Genomic DNA, 22,241 nt, shown 5'->3' on the forward strand with positions numbered 1-22,241 from the left:
TTTTTTTTCTCTCAATAGATTCTCTTTTTTTTCCTCTCAATAGATTCTCTTTTTTTTCCTCTCAATAGATTCTCTTTTTTTTCTCTCAATAGATTCTCTTTTTTTTTTTCTCTCAATAGATTCTCTTTTTTTTTTCTCTCAATAGATTCTCTTTTTTTTTTCCTCTCAATAGATTCTCTTTTTTTTCCTCTCAATAGATTCTCTTTTTTTTTTTCCTCTCAATAGATTCTCTTTTTTTTCTCTCAATAGATTCTCTTTTTTTTTTCCTCTCAATAGATTCTCTTTTTTTTCTCTCAATAGATTCTCTTTTTTTTTTTCTCTCAATAGATTCTCTTTTTTTTTCCTCTCAATAGATTCTCTTTTTTTTCCTCTCAATAGATTCTCTTTTTTTTTTTCCTCTCAATAGATTCTCTTTTTTTTCTCTCAATAGATTCTCTTTTTTTTTTTCCTCTCAATAGATTCTCTTTTTTTTCTCTCAATAGATTCTCTTTTTTTTTTTCCTCTCAATAGATTCTCTTTTTTTTTTCCTCTCAATAGATTCTCTTTTTTTTCTTTCCTCTCAATAGATTCTCTTTTTTCTTTCCTCTCAATAGATTCTCTTTTTTCTTTCCTCTCAATAGGTTCTCTTTTTTTCTTTCCTCTCAATAGGTTCTCTTTTTTCTTTCCTCTCAATAGGTTCTCTTTTTTATTTCCTCTCAATAGGTTCTCTTTTTTTTTTCTCTCAATAGATTCTCTTTTTTTTTTCCTCTCAATAGATTCTCTTTTTTTCTTTCCTCTCAATAGGTTCTCTTTTTTCTTTCCTCTCAATAGGTTCTCTTTTTTCTTTCCTCTCAATAGGTTCTCTTTTTTTCTTTCCTCTCAATAGATTCTCTTTTTTTCTTTCCTCTCAATAGGTTCTCTTTTTTTCTTTCCTCTCAATAGGTTCTCTTTTTTTCTTTCCTCTCAATAGGTTCTCTTTTTTCTTTCCTCTCAATAGGTTCTCTTTTTTCTTTCCTCTCAATAGGTTCTCTTTTTTCTTTCCTCTCAATAGGTTCTCTTTTTTTTTTCTCTCAATAGGTTCTCTTTTTTTTTTCCTCTCAATAGATTCTCTTTTTTTCTTTCCTCTCAATAGGTTCTCTTTTTTTTTTCCTCTCAATAGATTCTCTTTTTTTTCTTTCCTCTCAATAGATTCTCTTTTTTTCTTTCCTCTCAATAGATTCTCTTTTTTCTTTCCTCTCAATAGGTTCTCTTTTTTCTTTCCTCTCAATAGGTTCTCTTTTTTCTTTCCTCTCAATAGGTTCTCTTTTTTCTTTCCTCTCAATAGGTTCTCTTTTTTCTTTCCTCTCAATAGGTTCTCTTTTTTCTTTCCTCTCAATAGTTTCTCTTTTTTCTTTCCTCTCAATAGATTCTCTTTTTTTTTTCCTCTCAATAGATTCTCTTTTTTTTTTCCTCTCAATAGATTCTCTTTTTTTTTTCTCTCAATAGATTCTCTTTTTTTTTTCTCTCAATAGATTCTCTTTTTTTTTTCCTCTCAATAGGTTCTCTTTTTTCTTTCCTCTCAATAGATTCTCTTTTTTTTTTCTCTCAATAGATTCTCTTTTTTTTTTCTCTCAATAGATTCTCTTTTTTTCTTTCCTCTCAATAGATTCTCTTTTTTTCTTTCCTCTCAATAGATTCTCTTTTTTTTTTCTCTCAATAGATTCTCTTTTTTTTTTCCTCTCAATAGGTTCTCTTTTTTCTTTCCTCTCAATAGATTCTCTTTTTTCTTTCCTCTCAATAGATTCTCTTTTTTTTTTCTCTCAATAGATTCTCTTTTTTTTTCCTCTCAATAGGTTCTCTTTTTTCTTTCCTCTTAATAGGTTCTCTTTTTTCTTTCCTCTCAATAGGTTCTCTTTTTTCTTTTCTCTCAATAGGTTCTCTTTTTTCTTTTCTCTCAATAGATTCTCTTTTTTCTTTCCTCTCAATAGATTCTCTTTTTTCTTTCCTCTCAATAGATTCTCTTTTTTCTTTCCTCTCAATAGATTCTCTTTTTTCTTTCCTCTCAATAGATTCTCTTTTTTCTTTCCTCTCAATAGGTTCTTTTTTCTTTCCTCTCAATAGGTTCTTTTTTCTTTCCTCTCAATAGATTCTCTTTTTTCTTTCCTCTCAATAGATTCTCTTTTTTCTTTCCTCTCAATAGATTCTCTTTTTTCTTTCCTCTCAATAGATTCTCTTTTTTCTTTCCTCTCAATAGGTTCTTTTTTCTTTCCTCTCAATAGGTTCTTTTTTCTTTCCTCTCAATAGGTTCTTTTTTCTTTCCTCTCAATACATTCTCTTTTTTTCTTTCCTCTCAATAGATTCTCTTTTTTTCTTTCCTCTCAATAGATTCTCTTTTTTCTTTCCTCTCAATAGATTCTCTTTTTTCTTTCCTCTCAATAGGTTCTTTTTTCTTTCCTCTCAATAGGTTCCTTTTTCTTTCCTCTCAATAGGTTCCTTTTTCTTTCCTCTCAATAGGTTCCTTTTTCTTTCCTCTCAATAGGTTCCTTTTTCTTTCCTCTCAATAGGTTCCTTTTTCTTTCCTCTCAATAGGTTCCTTTTTCTTTCCTCTCAATAGGTTCCTTTTTCTTTCCTCTCAATAGGTTCCTTTTTCTTTCCTCTCAATAGGTTCCTTTTTCTTTCCTCTCAATAGGTTCCTTTTTCTTTCCTCTCAATAGGTTCCTTTTTCTTTCCTCTCAATAGGTTCCTTTTTCTTTCCTCTCAATAGGTTCCTTTTTCTTTCCTCTCAATAGGTTCCTTTTTCTTTCCTCTCAATAGGTTCCTTTTTCTTTCCTCTCAATAGGTTCCTTTTTCTTTCCTCTCAATAGGTTCCTTTTTCTTTCCTCTCAATAGGTTCCTTTTTCTTTCCTCTCAATAGGTTCCTTTTTCTTTCCTCTCAATAGGTTCCTTTTTCTTTCCTCTCAATAGGTTCCTTTTTCTTTCCTCTCAATAGGTTCCTTTTTCTTTCCTCTCAATAGGTTCCTTTTTCTTTCCTCTCAATAGGTTCCTTTTTCTTTCCTCTCAATAGGTTCCTTTTTCTTTCCTCTCAATAGGTTCCTTTTTCTTTCCTCTCAATAGGTTCCTTTTTCTTTCCTCTCAATAGGTTCCTTTTTCTTTCCTCTCAATAGGTTCCTTTTTCTTTCCTCTCAATAGGTTCCTTTTTCTTTCCTCTCAATAGGTTCCTTTTTCTTTCCTCTCAATAGGTTCTCTTTTTTTTTTCCTCTCAATAGGTTCTCTTTTTTTTTTCCTCTCAATAGGTTCTCTTTTTTTTTTCCTCTCAATAGGTTCTCTTTTTTTTTTCCTCTCAATAGGTTCTCTTTTTGTTTTCCTCTCAATAGATTCTCTTTTTTTTTTCTCTCAATAGTTTCTCTTTTTTCTTTCCTCTCAATAGGTTCTCTTTTTGTTTTCCTCTCAATAGGTTCTCTTTTTTTTTTCTCTCAATAGATTCTCTTTTTTCTTTCCTCTCAATAGGTTCTCTTTTTGTTTTCCTCTCAATAGGTTCTCTTTTTGTTTTCCTCTCAATAGGTTCTCTTTTTTTTTCCTCTCAATAGGTTCTCTTTTTTTTTTCCTCTCAATAGGTTCTCTTTTTTTTTTCCTCTCAATAGGTTCTCTTTTTTTTTTCCTCTCAATAGGTTCTTTTTTCTTTCCTCTCAATAGGTTCTCTTTTTGTTTTCCTCTCAATAGATTCTCTTTTTTCTTTCCTCTCAATAGATTCTCTTTTTGTTTTCCTCTCAATAGGTTCTCTTTTTGTTTTCCTCTCAATAGGTTCTCTTTTTGTTTTCCTCTCAATAGGTTCTCTTTTTGTTTTTCTCTCAATAGGTTCTTTTTTTTTTTTTCTCAATAGGTTCTCACTCTCTTTCTGCTCATTTTCTTAGGCAGACGATCTCTTGTTTACATCAAAGTTTTAAATTTTTAATAAGACGAATAAGAAAATTCATATTTTTTTCGAGAAGATTCAAATAAAAGAACTTATTTATATTGCATAATTATATATATATATTAGTAAAAAAATTATATATATATATATATATATATATATATATATATATATTAGTAAAAACAAATTAAAAAAAAACTTACCAGATGCCAGATCTTAACTGGCCTCTTTTCAGTGTGACAATAAAGATACAATATTTTCCTTCTCTTTTATTACAAACAATGAAAACTCTTCAACAGATATATTTCTGAATTCAACTCTTTCATCATTTTCTGATTCCTTGACCAGAGATTGAACATGATCTTTTAGTTTACTTTTCTATAAATTTATGATAAAAAAAAAAAAAAAAATTGTAAATTATTTACAAACTTTTTATGAATATTTAAATGGGTTTCAGGGATGAGAACAAAAGTTTCTTGCATTTTGTAACTTTCCTGGGTAATGCCAGGACAAATGTCCCAGTAGTAATAAATATTATCAGATTTAAGTTAAATAATCATTAGGCTATGGTCTTTCTGATTAACTTTTATAAATAACAAATTATCAAGTGTTCAATAATAACAATATTGAAACAGTAATGCAATTTAAGTGTTTTCTATGTGAATTATTGTTTTAATTGTTTTGCCATTTTTTAATTATTTTTATAAGTGTATAACATAATGCTTTTTCTTTTCTTTAATCCTGTTCTAATTGCCTTTTTTCAGACCATTCCTTGCCAGCTGACCTAACCCTTTCTCAATTATTAGTCATCTTGCAAGACAAAGGATATCTCCAAGGACAAGCAGTTTTGGAATTCCTGCTCAAATTTCATTCTTCCAAACCTGGGGACTCCAAAAAGACCAGCAAGGATCATGGTAAAAAAACAAAAAAAAAAAACATGTTTTTTTTTTCTTCTAACTAAACTAATAATGCTGTTGTGTCTGCCTTTAGTGATAATGTACTTTCTAAGTGAAGTATAGATGTGATAATCTATATCTATCTATCTATAAAAGTGAAAGTGTCTGTCTGTGTGTATGAGTATCTGTCTGTGTACATTTCCGGACACAATAACTCTGTCAATTTTCAGTCTACAGATTCGAAATTTGGTATACAGGGTATTGAGATTTGGGAAAATCTTTGTAATCCGTTTTTGGCCACAAATTTGGCTATTAAGAGGTCAAAGTTCAACAATTTGACCTTTGAGAACTCTACCAAACTCCTCCGCCAAACAATTAAAATTTTAGATATAGGTTCCTTGGACATGGATCTAACTCAATAACTTGATTTGAGCCCAAAACAAATGTTATGGGGGCATAATAAGGGTCAAAGTTTTAAAAAAAAAAAATTGACCTCTGGGGTCTCTACCAAATTACTGAGACAATTTTTGGTCTAAACATTTAAAATTTTACATAAAGGCTATTCAGAGATAGGGCAAGCTTTTTAATCGTTTTGGGTCGAAAATTTGAGTGTACAATATATAAATGTATGTATGTTTGCATGTCTGCCTAAAACTTTCTCTGCCCTGCTCTAAGTAAATCTGACGACCTAGTCCACAAATTTCAAAATTTCATCATAAGTTTCAAGAAAAAATACACGATTAAACCCGGTTCTCCAACTTCCAACGTAGACCCCTACTACCATGTCTCCTTCTCCAACATCAGGGGTCTACGTTCTAACCTTCCAGAGGTTGAAACCCAATTACAGGAGACTAAACCAGACCTTTTATTTTTAAGTGAAACTGGCATTGGACAGGCTATTTCTCTAGAAGAGTTCGCAATTAAAGGATACTCTAACTTAACTTCTAAATCTGACCCCCAAGATCGCCATGGGCATGGAATATGTGCCTATATTAAAGATAGCTTTCCATGTGGTAGGGACATCTCCAGGGAAGATCCTAACTTACCCTATATGTGCTTCCGGGTTGCTTTAGCTCACACTACGGCATTTTTATTTACTCTCTATCGCCCCCACAACAGCGGAGTTACTATCTTTAAAAGCATATCTGAGAAAATTGACCAAGTCCTATCTGCTTATCCTTCAGCTAACATTCACGTATGTGGAGACTTCAATGTTCACAACGTCGAATGGTTGACCCACTCAAACAAGACCGATGATGAGGGGAGGTTCTGTCATGATTTCTCCATTGCCTATGACCTCACTCAGATTGTTCAGGAACCCACCTGTGTGCCCGACAATGACGGCCAGTATGCGAGCCTACTAGACCTTTTTCTCACAACTTGCCCTGAACTATGTTCAGTTTCTGTTCTGTCGCCTCTTGGATCTTCCGACCACTCTGTTGTATCAATTAAGATAAAAATGAAATGTAATAAGTCCCCAGACGTACCTCTCCATCGTATAGTATATCGATACACTAAGGCTGACTGGGATAGCTTCAGTACATTTATAACTGATCTACCTCTGCATTCCATATTTAAAAAGGATGTGTCCTCTATAGTATTAGACCTGACGGAATGGTTAATTGTAGGTATTGACCGTTTCATACCCTCGAAAAAGTTCCAGCAAAAACCTAACAGCCAGCCATGGTTCTCTCCAGAATGTGCTGCTGCCATTGCGCACAGAAATCACTTTATCCACTGTTTCCAACGTAATAGATGTATGGAAACTAAAGCCGCTTTTAGGACTGCCAGCAACCATTGTAAGAAAGTAATAAAGAGCGCAAGATGGTTGTATGCTCAATCTGTTAAGTCCAAAGTAGCTGAGCAGCGGCTTGGTTCCCACCAGTTTTGGCAAATAGCAAACAGAATTCTGAACAGAAGCGTGTGCTCCATCCCAACTATCATCAATGGACCTGAGGTAATCTCGTCAGCATCAGACAAAGCCAAACTCTTTGTCAAGAACTTTGCAGCTAATTCTACCTTTTGCGATCAAGGCCGCCAACCCCCAATATTTCCTTCTGTATCTGAAAACACACTATGTGATATACGTATATCTGTACGTGATGTTGCCAAGCTAATCAAGAACCTTGATTCCAGTAAAGCAACTGGCCCGGACGGTATTCCAATTATAGTACTCAAAAAACTTCAACCTGAACTAGCGCCCATACTTACAAAACTATTTAAACGTTGTCTTAAGGAGAATAGTTTCCCATCTCCCTGGAAAATTTCATCAGTATGCCCTGTATTTAAGAATTCAGGTGATCGCTCATCCCCCTCTCAGTACAGGCCAATAAGTCTCCTGTGCGTCATGAGTAAGTTGCTAGAATCTGTGTTAAATAAAGAAGTAATCAACCATCTCAACAAAAATAACCTAAGTGACACTCAATATGGTTTCCGTTCTGCTAGATCTACAGCAGATGTGCTTACAGTTATATCTCATAGGATTAGCAAATCTCTCGACGGAGGCCACCTTTCTAGGGCAATTGCTCTTGACATATCTAAGGCCTTTGATAGGGTATGGCATAAAGGTTTACTTCATAAGATCTCTAGCTATGGTATAGCTGGAAATGTCTTCTCAATTATTAAATCATTTCTTTCTGATAGGTTCATAAGAGTAGTAGTTGAGGGGCAAAAATCAGAAGTCCACAGTATTAATGCCGGTGTCCCTCAGGGCTCCATCCTGGGCCCAACTCTTTTCCTGATCTACATTAATGATCTTCCAAATCACATCCTTACATCATTTGTAGACATTTATGCTGACGACACTACCATTTATGGTAGCACATCTAAGACAGTAAACGACCAAGTTCTCTCCAATTCTCTCTCCTCTGATCTTGAGCATATAGTACAATGGGGAAAGGAGTGGCTGGTTACTTTTAATGCATCTAAAACCAAGCTTCTCTCTTTACATCATCAACATTCTGATCCCCATCTGGCATCAATTGAAATGAATGGCGCTCGTCTTCAGGAGGCCTCAAGTTTTGACAAGCTTCTGGGCTTGACCATTACTCCTGATCTTAAATGGAACACGTACATCAAATCTGTTGCCAAGGCCGCTGGAAAAATGGTGGGATCTTTCTATCGATCCGGTAAATATCTCACTGCTGATGCAATTCTCTATCTATATAAGAGCCAGGTACGTCCAAGGATGGAATACTGTTGCCACATCTGGGCAGGAGCTGCTAGAAAGGACTTGTCCTGCCTTGATAGAGTTCAAAATAGACTTCGTAGCCTCGTAGGAGATGTCCTTTTTTCTTCCTTGCAACCTCTATCTCATAGAAGAGATGTTGCGAGTTTGTCTCTGATGTATCGTTATTTTCATGGAAAGTGTTCGACTGAGCTTCAATCTATGGTCCCCCCTCGCAAAACTTTCACAAGAAACACTCGTCTAGCTGTAAACACTATCAATAATTCCTCCCACACTTTATCTGTGCCTAAACCTAAACGTAGATTCCATGAACAAAGCTTTTTTCTTAGAACTGCACGCCTGTGGAATTGTCTTCCGTTTTCCTGCTTTCCAGCTGACTACAATATGGTTGTCTTCAAGTCTAACGTAAATAAGTTCTTGATGAGCCGTTCCATATAAGTTATCAAATTTAACAAATTTTCATTACTAATGTTTATTATATTTTCCAATTTCTACTGTACACTCTTTAACCCTTATCCTTGAGTGGCCCCTTGGCCTTGATAATGTGTTGATACCTATGAAAAAAAAAAAAGAGAGAAAAAGTTCAATGTGAACAAGTTCTAATTGAATCGTCCCCCTAAGTAATCCAAGTTACAAAATTCCCACTGTTTACTATGCTAAAATCACAATGACTAATGTATACCTATTAACCCTTATCCTCGAGTGGCCTCTGGGCCTTGATTAGTGGTGACACCCATGTAAAAAAAAAAAAAAAAAAAGGTAACTGATTTTCACAAGATCAGTATCATTTTGAAGCTCGACCCTTCAGACAACAAATACCAAAAAATTGGCTAAAAACGTTCATTTCTTCACTCTCAACTGGGCACTTTTCTACAAGGAGGGGTCGCTTTTTCACCAATATTTTCGAAAGTCATCCCCTCTTTTCTATTGTCTAGCCTTAATTTAAATCTATGTCACTTCCGGTTTGGCGGTAGTCGTAACAGCAAAAACATCACTTTTTTTTCCCCCGTTCTTTTCCTCCTTCACAGTAGAGGTTCGAGCCTGCCTTCCTACTATCACTTTTTTTATTTTTTTATTTGCTCAGCACACACCTCCAAACACCCGGGCAATGCCGGGCACCCATGCTAGTATATCTATAAAAGTGAAAATGTGTGTTTGTGTACATTTCTCTTCCAAATAACTCTGTCAATTTTTGGTCTACAAACTCGAGATTTGACGTAAAGGGTATTGAGATTTGGGAAAATCTTTTTGATTGGCTTTCGGCCAAAAATATGGCTATTAAGCAGTCAAAGTTCAACGATTTAACCTTTGAGAACTCTACCAAGCTCCTCCGCCAATTTTAGGTCTTAAACACTTGAAATTTTAGATATAGGTTACTTGGACAGGAATCTAAATTCATAATTTGATTTGAGCCCAAAACAAATGTTAAGATGTCATAATTTGGGTCAAAATTTAAAAAAAAATTGACCTCTATGGTCTGTACCAAATTACTCAGCCAATTGTTGGTCTAAACATTTGAAATTTTACATAAAATGTATTCAGACATAGGGTAAGCTTTTTAATCATTTTTTTGCTGAAAATTTGGCTTCCAAGGGATCAAAGTTCAAAAGCTATTAAGCCAATTTTCGGTCTAAACATTTGGAATTTTATATAAAGGGTACTCAGACATGCAGCAAGCTTTTTAATCAGTTTTTGGGCAAAAATTTGGCTGCCAAAAGGTCGAGGCTGAAAGAGTTGACCGTTGCAGACTCTACCAAACTTTAGATGTAAGTTACTTGGACATGAATCAAACATTTTAATTCAATTTTAGCCCAAAACAAAATGTTAAGGAGGTTAAAGTTTTTTTAAATTTGGCCTCTGCGGTCTCTACCAACTTTTCTCTATGATAGTTTAGGAAACCTATTATATAGAAAGGCACATATTCAAACTTTTTAATATATACATATGTACATAAAGTTATGAACAGTACATAGGGCCCGAGCAAAACCGGGCTGAACTGCTAGTGTATATATAAAAGTGAGAATGTGTAAGGACACTTCTCAATCTATATTAGTCAACAAATTTTTGATCTGCAGACTTGAAATTTGGTATATAGGATATTTAGACATGTGGTGAACATTTTAATCCATTTTCATCTGGAAAAGGGCTGCAAAGGGTTCAAGATTAAAAAATTGATATGTGAGAGTCATCGGATTTTTATCTTTTTGCTGTTTCACGCCATTGACTCACTGTATTTAGGTTTTGGTTTCAACGTCAGCTCGAGTATGTTTTCTTTTTCTTTTTTTTTTTTACTTACAATAAGTGAATGGTTTAGAAAAAAAACATAATACTCGCATGCACATATCTCAGTTTCTGTATTAATTAAAATATATTTATGCATATTTATCAACCGGGTAATGCTGGGCAGCCTGCTAGTCTATATGATCTCTGTCTGAGGAACGGTCTTTACTAAACTCCTCTGTAAATTTTTGGCCTATACAAGAATATATATTTATAGGTTAAACAATCTTTTTCTCTCCTTTTTTTTTTTTTTTTTTTTTTTTTTTTTTAAGTTTTTATTTAACTACTAAATGTTTTGGTTTCAATTCTAGCTAATGACACCCAAGTCATATTTTTTTTTTTTTTTTTAACTTTTGAACTCGCTGTTTTATATTAGGTACAATATAATAATCAATACAGCATTGGTTCTATAATAATAAATATGAAATCTGCATGAATTAAAAATATATTTAAGTGCATTTTACAATTGAGCACAATATAATAATCAATAGAGAATTAGCTCTACAATAATAATAATAGAAAATCTGCATAAATTAAAATATGTTTAAGCGTATTTTACGATCGGGCAACAATGGGCGGCCTGTTAGTAGATTATATGGTATGATTGATGAACAACCAAGTTCGCAAGTAGTGAAAAAGGAAACTAGAAAATGGATCTTGGGTTTACTTTCAGCAGTCACATAAGTCTTGTTTCTCTTATTTTGTCCTTTAGTCCTCACATTCGATGAGTGATATTTCTAACAAAGAGGGAAGAATTGCTGTTTTATGGGCCAGAATCTATTCCACCTAACACTTATTTCTGGCAAGTTTTTGACCTTGAAGTAGTATTTTTTTTTTTTATCTCCTTACATCAAGTGGCTTCATGGAGTGATTTCCATAGAAAAATTGATTGGTTAATTTAATCATGTGATATTGAAAAGATTGTAAGTTGCTAGAATTTTTTAATTATTTATGAATCTTGTTAAATATAGAGAAGTCCCACTCTGAAGCTAAGAAAAAAGATCTTTACTAGTTAAATGAATAAAATATATTTGTGTTTTTAAATGCTTAGAAAATTGATATAAACTACACAGTATATTAACATCAAATATTTAATTATTCTTTTTTAATTCTTCATGCCTTATGAATGTATATTTGTTAAACTATGGAAGTAATAATATTACTCACTGATTTTAATTGCATAACTTCAGTAAAAACTGCGATCAAATCATTGAATACTGTCTTTTCTGTTTGTAGATAAGTCCTGTGACTGGCAAGAAGAAAGCGCCACCTGTGATCAGATTCTGCTGAGTGCAAACAGTTTCCCATCTGCCCTTCAAGTGTTCGCCAGTGTTGGTGGTCTTGCTCTTCTAGCTGAACACTTGCCTGTTCTCTATTCTGAAGTGTCTCGTCAACCTGTGCTTCCAGACACCATGGATAATACAGCAGTTTCTGAAGTTGCACAGGATCAGTGGGTCTCTGTAGACTCTTCAGATTTGAATGAGGTCAGATTTTTTTATAAACATTTAGTTTTTTCTTTCTCTACTTATTTTCCTTTTTCTTGATTTTTTTTTTTTTTTGTTCTGAAAATAAATTTTAAAAAATTTTTCTTACAATTTTTCTGCAATGAGCAAATGTTTTTTCTTTTTAATTTGGTTGTTTATCTACTCTTAACCTATCTGTAATTCCACTGCACTTGTATACGCAATGTTTAACGAAAAACATTTTTTTTTTTTTTTTGATTGAGTTGAAACTTTCTATGAACTGATTCCTCCCCAACTATAATACAATTCCTCCCAACCAACTACAATAAAAACATTTGAAAAATGTTGGAGATTACAATAGTCAATACATAAACAATCACATCAACCAAAGTAAGAAAAACACTTAGAAACAATATAATAATGTTGGTTAAAAAAAAAAAATCATATATTCAAAATCTTTTCTTAAATTGATAAGGATTTTGCAATGCAAAACTTTTTTTAAACTAATCAATTTTTTCCATTACAAATTACAAAAGATACAACATTATACTTAGTATTTAGGATTATCTGTAATTAAACCATTTCTCAAACTTTCTATTATTGTTCAAGAAAAAAGTTTCCCCAAATTCTTTTGTGGCCTTTTTTTCTGTTTAAATTTTCTACTGTGAAATTATTTTCAGTTTAATTGGTGTCAGGTGATATCTGTTAAGATTGTTAGATAGTGATTTATTTGTTTCCATATTGGTGTCTTTCAGTGAGGCATTACTGAGGCATGTTATCATCAATAGAAGTAATCGACTAAGAATACTATTTTCCCATCAACTATTAAGATGATATCAATTTATCATTTACTAATTTTTCTATTGAAAGTGGGATTGGATGTTTCAAACTTTGTCAATGTACTGCTTATTTTTTGCTTAATTTTTTGTTTGTAAATTTTAATATCATTATATTACTTAAAAACAGTTTGTTTTGTGATTTTAAACAAGAACATTTTTAACAGGATTAATATTATTAAACAAAAAAGAATTTTTACACTGCAATCACAAACATCTTTTTAATCAAAACTAAACCAAATACAGCAATTACATGTGTTCTACAATTACTAAAAGGCATTCAATTTGTTACTGTAATAATTTGGCCAAGTAACTGAATTGGGAAGCTAAACATTCCATTTATAAATCATTGTGAAATTCTACATAACTCTTCTATTGTTTACTAGTTTGTTGTTTGGCTTTATTTTTAGATATGTCTAAGAATAAGAGGCTTGGTTAGTCTGTCATGCTTAAGTTTGAAATAACATTTTCATTGCCTAATGTATAGATTCAATGGACACAATTTATGAATGTATCTGTTCTTGTTAAATTTAGTTTTCCTTACTCTAGTAACATTCATTGTATTTATAAATCTTCCTTTTTTATAAGACAAATCGCAAAAGATTCCAAATGAGTTAACAAAATCATTTAATCAAGTGTATAAGTTGTATATTATTTTATATTGACATTTGTAAACTACAATTGGCATGTGTAAGTTAGCTTGATTTGTATAGTTTTCATCGTTTATCTCTGTAACAGAGTGTGTATGAGTGTGTGGGAAAATATCAGCAGGAGCTGTAAGATAGCTGGCTTGCGAGGCTATTAGCAGCAGAACACAAAAAAAATGCACATATGCAAATTAGAAACTGTGCGTGAGCTGGCGCGACAAGAGAAAGGAAAAACAGGATGCCACATGGTCGGGGGAAGAAAAAGTGCGGTTGAAAAAGATGGACATTTAAAGTGGAAGGCGAGAAATGGCTGGCTAATGCCAGCATGAGTTTGAAGAAGAAAAGTGTACACTAGGCGAGATTGATGATGGGGAGAAAGAAAAACAGTAATAAAAACTGTATTAAAAAAGAAAGAAAAGCCGAGTTGAATTTATTTAATTTTGTTTGTTGATACAATGTTGCATAATATTGAATTGAATGCTGTGACTAGGCCTTTTACCAAAAAGGGTCAATATGAAGAAAGAAAGAAAACAAAACGTTAGCATGGAAAAATGGAGTTGCAAAAGAGTGACGTAAGAAAAAGCAGCCAGAAAGTGAAGAACTTGAAAAAAAAAAAAAGGATATTGCACAAGTTGGTGAGTGAATCGTTCACTCTTTTTCTAATTGTCTGCTAACTTTTGAATTTTTCTCTGGTCTTGTCAGTCATACTTGCTTTGTGGAGACCATGGTTTACCATCAGTGTTGTTTTAGTGTTTAAAACGAATATTCTAGTCTAGGTTGGTTATGCATTATTATAAGTCTCATACTTATTTTAATGTAGCAAATAGCGTCTATGTTTTAAAGAGAAATTTAGAATAAACCATTTTGACTTAAACATATTTTTATAAGTTTGTGTTTGGACTGATTAAGTGATATCTTCAGTTTTATTATGAATTAGTTTTAAAATTTATTATGAATTAGTTTTAAAATTTGAAAAAAAAAGTTGGTTGGAGGTTTTGTAAGACCGGAACAAATGTTTAAACATTTATAACAAAAAAAAAGTAAATATAAGTACAAATAGAAGTATTAAAAAACAATAAATCTGATTTTATTTCTATAAAGAGTAGTAATTTTGGTCTAAGCTTTTTTACAAAAGAGTCACTACTTATCAAGACCAGGAGGCCACTCAAGGATAAGGGTTAATGAGTGTACAGTAGTCAATGAGAAAGTGTAGTAATCATTAGTAATGATAAATTGGATTACTTAAGGGTGTGGTTCATCAAGAACTTGCTCACGTTGGACTTGAAGATGACCATATTTGGTCATATTTCAGTTGGAAAGCAGCAAAATGGGACAAAGTACCACAGGCGTGCAGTTCTAAGAAAAAAGTTTTGTCCATGGAATAAATTTTTAGATTTAGGTACAGATAAAGAGTGGGGTGGGGGGGATTATTGATAGTGGTTTCATGTAGATGAGGGTCTTTCATGACAGTCAGGCCAGGGGGACCATAGATTAAAGCTCAGATGAGCACTAATTCTGGACAATGCAGTAGTTTTTGGTAGGGCCTCTCGATGCCATACTAGTGGGTAATTGTTACAGCTTTATCTTATCATGTGCTACAAAAAAAAACAAAAAAAAATTCTGTCTTTTTCTCTCTTACTTTCCCTCTCTGTCCTGCTCCAACCAAGTCTATCAACCTGTTCCACAAATCCCAAACCTCAACATGACAAATCTCCAGAAAAAGAACATGAATAAACCTAGAACCCCATCCTCCAACATAGACCCCTACTACCATGTCTCCTTCTCCAAAATCAGGGGTCTATGTTCCAACCCTCCAGAGGTTGAAACCCAATTACAGGAGACGAAACCGGACATAGTCTTTCTAAGTGAAACTGGCATATGGCCGACCACTTCCCTAGATGAGTTCATAATTAACGGATACTCTAACTTAACATCTAAATCTGACCCCCAAGATCGCCATGGGCATGGAGTGTGTGACTACATTAAAGATGGCTTTCTATGTGGTAGGGATATCTCCAGAGAAGACCCTAATTTACCTTATATGCGCTTCCGGGTTGCATTAGCTTACACCACTGCATTTATATTCGCCCTTTATCGCCCCCACAACAGTGGGGTTACTATCTTTAAGAGTATATCTGAGAAAATTGACCACATCCTGTCTGCTCATCCTTCGGCTTACATTCACGTTTGCGGTGACTTCAATGTCCATAATGTGAAATGGCTGACCCATTCAAATAAGACCGATGACGAGGGGAGGTTCTGCCATGATTTTGCCATTATCTATGACCTCACTCAGATTGTTCATGAACCCACCCGTGTGCCCGATATTACCGGTCAGTATGCAAGCCTTCTAGACCTTTTTCTCACAACTTCCTCTGAGCTATGTTCATGTTCCGTTCTTTCTCCTCTAGGATCCTCCAACCACTCCGTCGTATCAGTTAAGATAAAAATGAAATGTAATAAGTCCCGAGAAGTACCCCTTCACCGTACTGTATACCGATACTCCATGGCTGGCTAGGATAGCTTCCGTACATTCATATCTGATCTACCTCTGCATTCCATGTTTAAAAAGAATGTGTCCTCTATAGTATCAGACCTGATGGAATGGTTAATTGTAGGCATAGACTGATTAATACCATCGAAAAAATTCCAACAAAAATCTAACAGCCAGCCATGGTTCTCCCCAGAATGTGCTGCTGTCATCGCACACAGAAATCACTTTTTTCATAGCTACCAACGTAATAGATACACTGAGACTAAAGCTGCTTTCAGGAACTCCAGCAACCACTGTAAAAGAGTAATAAAAAATGCAAGAGAGCTATATGCCCAGTCTGTTAAATCCAAAGTAGCTGATCAACGGCTTGGTTCCCACCAGTTTTGGCAAATAACAAATAGGATCCTGAACAGAAGTGTGCATTCTATCCCAACCATTATCAACGAACCAGAGGTCATCTTGTCAGCATCAGACAAGGCTAAACTATTTGCCAAGAACTTTGCAGCTAATTCCATCCTATATGACGAAGGCCATCAACTCCCCGTATTTCTTCCTATAACAAACAACATGCTATGCAACATACAAATATCTGTGCGTGAGGTCGCCAAGCTAATCAAGAACCTTGATTCCAGTAAAGCCCTAAAAGCATTCCAATTATAGTCCTGAAAAAGTTTCAACCAGAACTTGCCCCCATACTTACAAAACTGTCTAAGCGTTGCCTTAAGGGGAAGTGCTTTCCAACACTCTGGAAAACCTCGTCAGTATGCCCTATACTTAAGAATTCAGGTGATAAGTCGTCTCCCTCTCAGTACAGACCAATAAGTCTCCTGTGTGTCATGACTAAGTTGCTGGAATCCATATTAACTAGAGAAGTAGTCAACCATCTTAGCAGAAATAACCTTCTTAGTGACATGCAATATGGTTTCCGTTCTGCCAGATCTACAGCAGATGTGCTAACGGTTATATCTCCTAGGATTAGTGAAGACTTCTTTTCTAGGGCAATTGCTCTTGACTTATTAAAGACCTTTGACAAGATATGGCATAAAGGCCTACTTCACAAGATTTCCAGCTACGGTATAACGGGAAATGTTTTCTCTATCATTACATCATTTCTCTCTGATAGGCTCATAAGAGTAGTGGTCGATGGACAAAAATCAGAGGCCTGCAGTATTAATGCTGGGGTCTACTTGGGCCCAACTCTCTTCCTGATCTACATCAATGATCTCGCTAAACACATACTTAAATCATTTGTTGATATCTATGCTGATGACACGACCATCTTCGGCAACACATCAAAGGCTGTAAATGACAAAGTTCTCTCTGATTGTCTCTCCTCTGATCTCGAGCGCGTGGTTCAGTGGGGGAAGATGTGACTGGTTACCGTTAATGCATCTAAAACCAAATTCCTATCTTTACATCATCAACGCTCTGATCCCCATCTGGCATAGAAATGGATGTCTCTAGTCTAGAAGCCCTATGTTTTGGTAAGCTTCTGGGCTTGACCTTTACTCCTGATCTGAAATGGAACGCATACATCAAGTCTGTTATGAAGGTCGCTGGAAAGATGGTGGGATCTTTCTACCGCTCCAGAAGATATCTCACTACTGATGCAATTCTCTATGTATATAAAAGCCAAGTATGTCCAAGGATGGAATACTGCTGCCATATCTGGACAGAAGCTGCTAAAAACAGCCTATTCTGCCTTGACAGAGTACAAAATAGACAAAATGACAGAAGAGACGATTTGTTTTATCGTTATTTCCATGGCAGGTGCTCGTCTGAGCTCCAATCTCTGGTCCCCCCTTGCCAATCTTTTACGAAAAACACCAGTCTAGCTGAAACCACTGTCAAAAATTTTCCCCACTCTTTATCTGTGCCTAAATCAAAACGTAGATTCCATGAACAAAACTTCTTTCTTAGAACTGCACGCCTGTGGAACTCTGTTCCGTCTGCCTGTTTCCCACCTGACTACAACCTGGATGTCTTCAAGTCCAACATAAACAAATTCCTGATGAACCGCCCCCTCAAGTAGACACTTTATTAAATCTCCACACTAACGCACTGTACTTGCAATAACCCTTATCCCTGAGTGGCTTCCAGGCCTTGATAAGTAGTGACCACCTTGTAAAAAAAAGAAAGGTTTAGGATTTGTGGAATAGGCCAACAGATTTGGTTATAGCAGGGTAGAAAGGGAAAGTAAGGGAGAAAAAGACGTAAAGAAATTTTTTTTTAGACCATGATAAGATAAAGTCATAACAGTTACCCACTAATATGGCATCGAGAGGCCCCACCAGATGTTTATCTCCAGCCCCCTTATTAGTGACATGGTTACAAGGATAAAAATAGAAACAGAAAATTTCTGACATCTCAGGTGACTGCTCACGCAAAAATACTGCCAACCTAGAATACAGCCTTTTCTTCTCCCTTTGTCAGAAAAATCACTGAGGACTGAGAGACAAATTAGGAGAAGTGAGAGTTACGGGAGCTGCCGACAACGCATCCACATCTATTAAAAAAAAAAAAAATGATAAAAATAATAAGTATTCTACTTTATATAAGTGCAATTGATCTGTATATGGATCATTTATAATTGACTATTAATCCTGCCATTGTGAAAAATATTTTGGTGCTACCAGATCAGGCTGTCTACTGGCTTCCCAAAATGGAATGCATTCACATTGAATTTTTGTTTTTATTTTCTATTCTCTTTTGTAAAACTTGAATATGTTTAGCAATAACAACAACAAAAAAACCCAGTCCCTCTTCCCTTCCCTCCTCCCACTTCCTTACTGGCTTCCTAAATTAAAACAGTTCAGCCAATAATACTACAACCTTTTTCCTTTGCAGAACACAATTATTTTCTGCAAGGTTGAGAATGAAAACAACAGTCCACAACAACCACTCCGTCGGCGGGGCATCAGAGTATGCCAATAAATATAAAAACAGTAGACCTAAAGTTTGCAAAACCATTAAAGAATCAAAATGAACATCATGGAAAAATTATGTATCAAAAATAAATACAAATACGAAAAGTAAAAAGGTTTGGGACATGATCCGAAAAATCTCAGAGAAAAGTAACAGCAACCCTACTAAACATGTGACCTATAATAACCAAAAAATTACTAGCAAGAAAGAAATGGTAAATTGTCTTGCTGAAACTTTTGCAAAAAACTCCTCCTCCAAAAACTGTAACAAAAAATTCCAAATTATTAAGGGAAAAGCAGAAAAGTAAAAACTCCAGTTTCAGACAAATAATACAACCAGCCATTCTCTAAAAATGAATTGAAAGCAAAGCTCACGACTCAGCTGTTGGCCCTGATCAAATTTTTTTTTTTTTTTTTTTTTTTTACATAGGCATCACCACTTATCAAGGCCAAGAGGCCACTCAAGGATAAGGGTTAAAGAGTGTACAGTAGAAATTGGACAATATAGTAATCATTAGTAATGAAAATTTGATAACTTATATAGAACGGCTCAAGAACTTATTTACATTAGACTTGAACACAACCATATTGTAGTCAGCCGGAAAGCAGGAAAACGGAAGACAATTCCACAGGCGTGCAGTTCTAAGAAAGAAGCTTTGTTCATGGAATCTACGTTTAGGTTTAGGCACAGATAAAGTGTGGGAGGAATTATTGATAGTGTTTACAGCTAGACGAGTGTTTCTTGTGAAAGTTTAGCGAGGGGGGACCATAGATTGAAGCTCAGTCGAACACTTTCCATGAAAATAACGATACATCAGAGACAAACTCGCAACATCTCTTCTATGAGATAGAGGTTGCAAGGAAGAAAAAAGGACATCTCCTACGAGGCTACGAAGTCTATTTTGAACTCTATCAAGACAGGACAAGTCCTTTCTCGCAGCTCCTGCCCAGATGTGGCAACAATATTCCATCCTTGGACGTACCTGGCTCTTATATAAATAGAGAATTGCATCAGCAGTGAGATATTTACCGGATCGATAGAAAGATCCCACCATTTTCCAGCCGCCTTGGCAACAGATTTGATGTACGTGTTCCATTTAAGATCAGGAGTAAAGGTCAAGCCCAGAAGCTTGTCAAAACTTGAGGCCTCCTGAAGACGAGAGCCATTCATTTCAATTGATGCCAGATGTGGATCAGAATGTTGATGATGTAAAGAGAGAAGCTTGGTTTTAGATGCATTAAAAGTAACCAGCCACTCCTTTCCCCATTGTACTACGTGCTCAAGATCAGAAGAGAGAGAATTGGAGAGAACTTGGTCGCTTACTGTCTTAGATGTGCTACCATAAATGATAGTGTCGTCAGCATAAATGTCTACAAATGATGTAAGGATGTGATTTGGAAGATCATTAATGTAGATCAGGAAAAGAGTTGGGCCCAGGATGAACCCCTGAGGGACACCGGCATTAATACTGTGAGCTTCTGATTTTTGCCCCTCAACTACTACTCTTATGAACCTATCAGAAAGAAATGATTTAATAATTGAGAAGACATTTCCAGCTATACCATAGCTAGAGATCTTATGAAGTAAACCTTTATGCCATACCCTATCAAAGGCCTTAGATATGTCAAGAGCAATTGCCCTAGAAAGGTTGCCTCCGTCGAGAGATTTGCTAATCCTATGAGATATAACTGTAAGCGCATCTGCTGTAAATCTAGCAGAACGGAAACCATATTGAGTGTCACTTAGAAGGTTATTTTTGTTGAGATGGTTGATTACTTCTGTATTTAACACAGATTCCAACAACTTACTCATGACGCACAGGAGACTTATTGGCCTGTACTGAGAGGGGAATGAGCGATCACCTGAATTCTTAAATACAGGGCATACTGATGAGATTTTCCAGGGAGATGGGAAACTATTCTCCTTAAGACAACGTTTAAATAGTTTTGTAAGTATGGGCGCTAGTTCAGGTTGAAGTTTTTTTGAGTACTATAATTGGAATACCGTCAGGGCCAGTTGCTTTACTGGAATCAAGGTTCTTGATTAGCTTGGCAACATCATCTACAGATATACGTATATCACATAGCGTGTTTTCAGATACAGGAGGAAATATTGGGGGTTGGCGGCCTTGGTCGCAAAGGGTAGAATTAGCTGCAAAGTTCTTGACAAAGACTTTGGCTTTGTCTGATGCTGACGAGATTACCTCAGGTCCATTGATAATAGTTGGGATGGAGCACACGCTTTTGTTCAGGATTCTGTTTGCTATTTGCCAAAATCCATTATCAATTTATAAAACAACTTCCTGATACATCTACAGATTACCTATTACAAACATTTAATGATATTTGGGAAAGTGGCAACATTCCTAAAATGGGAAGGCAGGCCATAGTAATTCCTATACCTAAATTATCAAAGGACTCTACAAATCCCATGATTTACCGACCTATAGCACTCACTAGCTGTATTTCCAAATAATGGAAAGAATGATTAACAGCAGATTAGTATGTACCTTCAGACAAATAATCTGATTACAGATTATCAGTCAGGATTTAGGAATGAAAGAAGCCCCATGGACCACCTAATTCGGCTAGAAACCTTCATCAGAGAAGCCTTTAACAAGAAAGAACATCTTACAGCAGTCTTTTTCGATATTGAAAAAGCATATGACTCAGCATGGAGGTATGGCATTATAAAAGATCTACAAGAGCTTGGATTAAAAGGCAGAATGCCCATTTTCATCAAAATTTTTATAAATGATAGACAATTTAATGTACGATTAGGTGATACCCTATCCATCAGTAAAAAACAAGAAATGGGTACCACAAGGAAGCATCCTGTCTCTCACACTCTTTAGCATTAAAATAAATAACATTGTTAAAAATATAAATGTAGGAACAGAATGTGCCCTCTATGTGGATGACTTCCTGATCTGTTATAGATCAAAATATATTACAAGAATAGAACGCCATTTACAACTGTGTCTAAACAAAATAAATAAATGGACAACAAAAAATGGATTTAAATTTTCAAAGGAAAAAACAAAAGCCATCCATTTCTGCCAAATCCGGAAAATGCACCATGACCCAATGTTGAAACTGGACAATGAAATTATACCTATAGTTGATCAGTATAAATATTTGTGCATCATTTTTGATAAAAAGCTAACATTCATTTCTCATATTAAATACCTCAAACAAAAATGCAACAAAGCCATCCAACTCTTAAAAGTAGCTCATACAGACTGGGGTGCAGGCAAAGACTCAATAATTGAATTATACAGATCCCTTGTCAGATCCAAGTTGGATTATGGATACTATATCTATGGATCTGCAAGAAAGTTCTACATAAAGGAATTAGACACAATATATCACCAAGGGCTAAGATTGGCTGTAGGAGCCCTCTCCATCTCCCCAGTGGAAAGCTTATATGTAGAAACAGATGAACCCTCATTGTCACTTAGAAGAGAAAAACTAGAACTACAATATTATACAAAATTGGCTTCATGTCCAACTAATCCTATCTATAATGTGTCTTCCACCCCCAATACAAAAACTTCTTTGATAGAAAAGAAAATGCTATAAAACCATTTAGCCTACATATGGAAGAATCCATAAATAAATCCCTGATAGACATTGCAACAAT

At 34.9% G+C, this 22,241-nt stretch overlaps 1 protein-coding gene across 2 annotated transcripts in view; it reads left to right on the forward strand.

The window, feature by feature from the left end:
* LOC145255729 (dual E2 ubiquitin-conjugating enzyme/E3 ubiquitin-protein ligase BIRC6-like) overlaps positions 1 to 22,241 on the forward strand; it is a 515,468-nt gene that overhangs the window by 376,946 nt on the left and 116,281 nt on the right. For both annotated transcript variants that reach the window (XM_080114338.1, XM_080114339.1), the window contains exons 48-49: positions 4,636 to 4,785; positions 11,471 to 11,718. In XM_080114338.1, the coding sequence (XP_079970464.1) occupies positions 4,636 to 4,785; positions 11,471 to 11,718 (398 nt within the window). The remainder of the gene's footprint in view (positions 1 to 4,635; positions 4,786 to 11,470; positions 11,719 to 22,241) is intronic.

This window comes from Euprymna scolopes, chromosome 31 (genome assembly GCF_053919585.1).
Source record: "Euprymna scolopes isolate OS-2025 chromosome 31, ASM5391958v1, whole genome shotgun sequence".
NCBI lineage: Eukaryota > Metazoa > Mollusca > Cephalopoda > Sepiida > Sepiolidae > Euprymna > Euprymna scolopes.